This window comes from Colobus angolensis, unplaced genomic scaffold, assembly GCF_000951035.1.
Source record: "Colobus angolensis palliatus isolate OR3802 unplaced genomic scaffold, Cang.pa_1.0 Scaffold12, whole genome shotgun sequence".
Lineage (NCBI taxonomy): Eukaryota > Metazoa > Chordata > Mammalia > Primates > Cercopithecidae > Colobus > Colobus angolensis.
This window is the reverse complement of record NW_012113141.1, coordinates 2,359,824-2,362,224: the sequence shown is the minus strand read 5'-3', so window position 1 is coordinate 2,362,224 and position 2,401 is coordinate 2,359,824. Positions and strand designations below refer to the sequence as shown.

Genomic DNA, 2,401 nt, shown 5'->3' with positions numbered 1-2,401 from the left:
TCCCAGGCTGGAGTGCAGTGGCATGATCTCAGCTCACTGCAACCTCCACCTCCTGGTTCAAGCGATTCTTCTGCCTCAGCCTCCCAAGTGGCTGCGATGACAGGCATGCACCATCACACCCAGCTAATTTATATATTTTTTGGTAGAGACAGGATTTTGCCATGTTGGCCAGGCTGGTCTTGAACTTCTGACCTCAAGCGATCCGCCCACCTCAGCCTCCCAAAGTGTTGGGATTACAGGCGTGAGCCACTGCACCTGGCCTGAATATTTTTTACGTAATAATTTTCTCATGCATACCAATTTGCTGAAAGATATAAAACTCACCATTTTACATAAAAACTGTTGGCTGCTGGAATTTTACAAAGTAATGTTGCATAATACAAGAGTACACATATAAGGGACCCAACCACCTAGCTCAAAGAGTTTTAGAGCACCTGACATTACATTGCCTCATCTACACTTGGCACTTAATAAATGGTACTGACTTTGTGATGTAAGTACAAACAGTGAAGAAAACCCAGACATAAATTTAAAATAATAAGTACTGGCTTCATTGTCTCAGATACTGAAGATTATCTAGTAATGGAACTGCTTATTTTCTTGAGGGCTATAATGACTCCAAAAACCCACAGGAATTAAAGGTCAGCCATATTCCATTTTGTGGTCAGCAGGAGAAAAAAAGATTTACAAAGATGAACTATTGTATAATAAAAGACAATGAAAATATTACAAATTCAAAACTAGAGAAAAGATACATATAACTATCTCTACTAAATCCTAAATTGAAACTGAAAAATCAAACCTTATTTCAGACTAGGAAGTATAATTACAGTCTTCTTTGAAGCTATACAAAGATGACCTTAAAAGCCATCATTATAAGAATGGTTTTAAGAATTCAAAGATACTTTCACACTAAATAAACACAAAACTGCCATGAACACTGCTGTTTGCACTACATAAAAGAAGTAACTGAAAAGTGTGTTACCTTTTACTGGTGCACCATCCATTATTTCATATTTGGCGATTGTTTCTGTTTCTGTTGTGGTACTGGGTCCTAGTGCAATAATGTAAATAATATTAATTTAAATATTCCAGAATATAATTACTAGCCTTATGCCTTCTTATTTTTCCACTACATTATTCTTTTTAGAGATGGTGTCTCACTGTGTCACCCAAGCTAGAGTGCAGTGGTGCAATCATGGCTCGCCTCAGCCTCAACTTCCTGGGCTTAAGCAATCCTTCTGCCTCAGCCTCCCAAGTAGCTGAGATTACAGATGTGTACCATCATGCCTGTTTTTTTTTTTTCAATTTTTGTAGAGATGGGTTCTCAATATATTGCCCAGGCTGGTCTCAAACTCCTGAACTCAAGCAATCCTCCCACCTAACCCTCCCAAGTAGCTGGGACTACAAGCGTGCACTATCATGCCCGGCTAATTTTTGCATTTTTTGGGATAGAGATGGGGTTTCACCATGATGCCCAGGCTGGTCTCAAATTCTTTGGGTTCAAGTGATCTGCCCGCCTCAGCCTCCCAAAGTAGTGGGATTACAGGTGAGCGACTGCACCTGGCCAACAATTTCTTTTTAAACAACAAAGGAGAATTTGAAGTGATTTTAAAATCACTTAAATTTACTAGCAAGTAGAAACATGGAGATTAAGAAATCACATATGGGGGTACATGTTCTCAGGACCTCTTCAGATCATCCCTGGGGTAAGAATTTTATTTAAAAATAAAATAATATTAATAAATCCACAGATGTTTTAAATTATGAATACTGGCTATAAATTCTTATAAAGTGTTGCCTAGAATTATTTTCAGCAAAAAAACTAACAATGTTAAAGGACAAAGTAAGTTTATATATTTAAATTAAAAAGCAGGGATGAACCAATAAATGCTATTGGGACAACTGGTCAGCCATCTGGAAAAACGTAAAGGTGATACATACCTCACCTCTTACATCACAACACATTTCAAATGAATTAAAATTTTAAAAATGAAACAAAATCCCTAAACCACAATGTATTACTTCAGTAGAATCAAGCACAGAAAATTATTTTTAGAACTTCAATGTGAAAAAGACCTTTCTAACCATGGCATAAAACCCAGAGGCCATAAAATGAAAAACTGATAAATCTGACTACATAAACATCAATAACTTCTACATGGCATAAACCACCACAAACAAGACAAGCAAGGGAAATTTTTGCTACCCTTAATATTAGAAAAAGGAATTCAGGGCACAATGGCTCACACCTGTAAACCCAGCAATTTGGGATGCTGAGGCAGGAGGATCGCTGAGTCCAAGAGTCTGAAACTAGCCTGGGCAACATAGTGACACCTTGTCTCTACAAAAAATAAAAAATTAGCTGGGTGTGGTGGCATGTGCCTGTGGTCCCAGCTAC

The 2,401-nt window shown here is 37.8% G+C and overlaps 1 protein-coding gene across 1 annotated transcript in view; it reads right to left on the bottom strand.

The window, feature by feature from the left end:
* VPS26A (vacuolar protein sorting 26 homolog A (S. pombe)) overlaps positions 1-2,401 on the bottom strand; it is a 54,885-nt gene that overhangs the window by 6,825 nt on the left and 45,659 nt on the right. Inside the window, exon 8 of the mRNA XM_011927105.1 lies at positions 986-1,054. Coding sequence (XP_011782495.1) covers positions 986-1,054 — 69 coding nt within the window. The remainder of the gene's footprint in view (positions 1-985; positions 1,055-2,401) is intronic.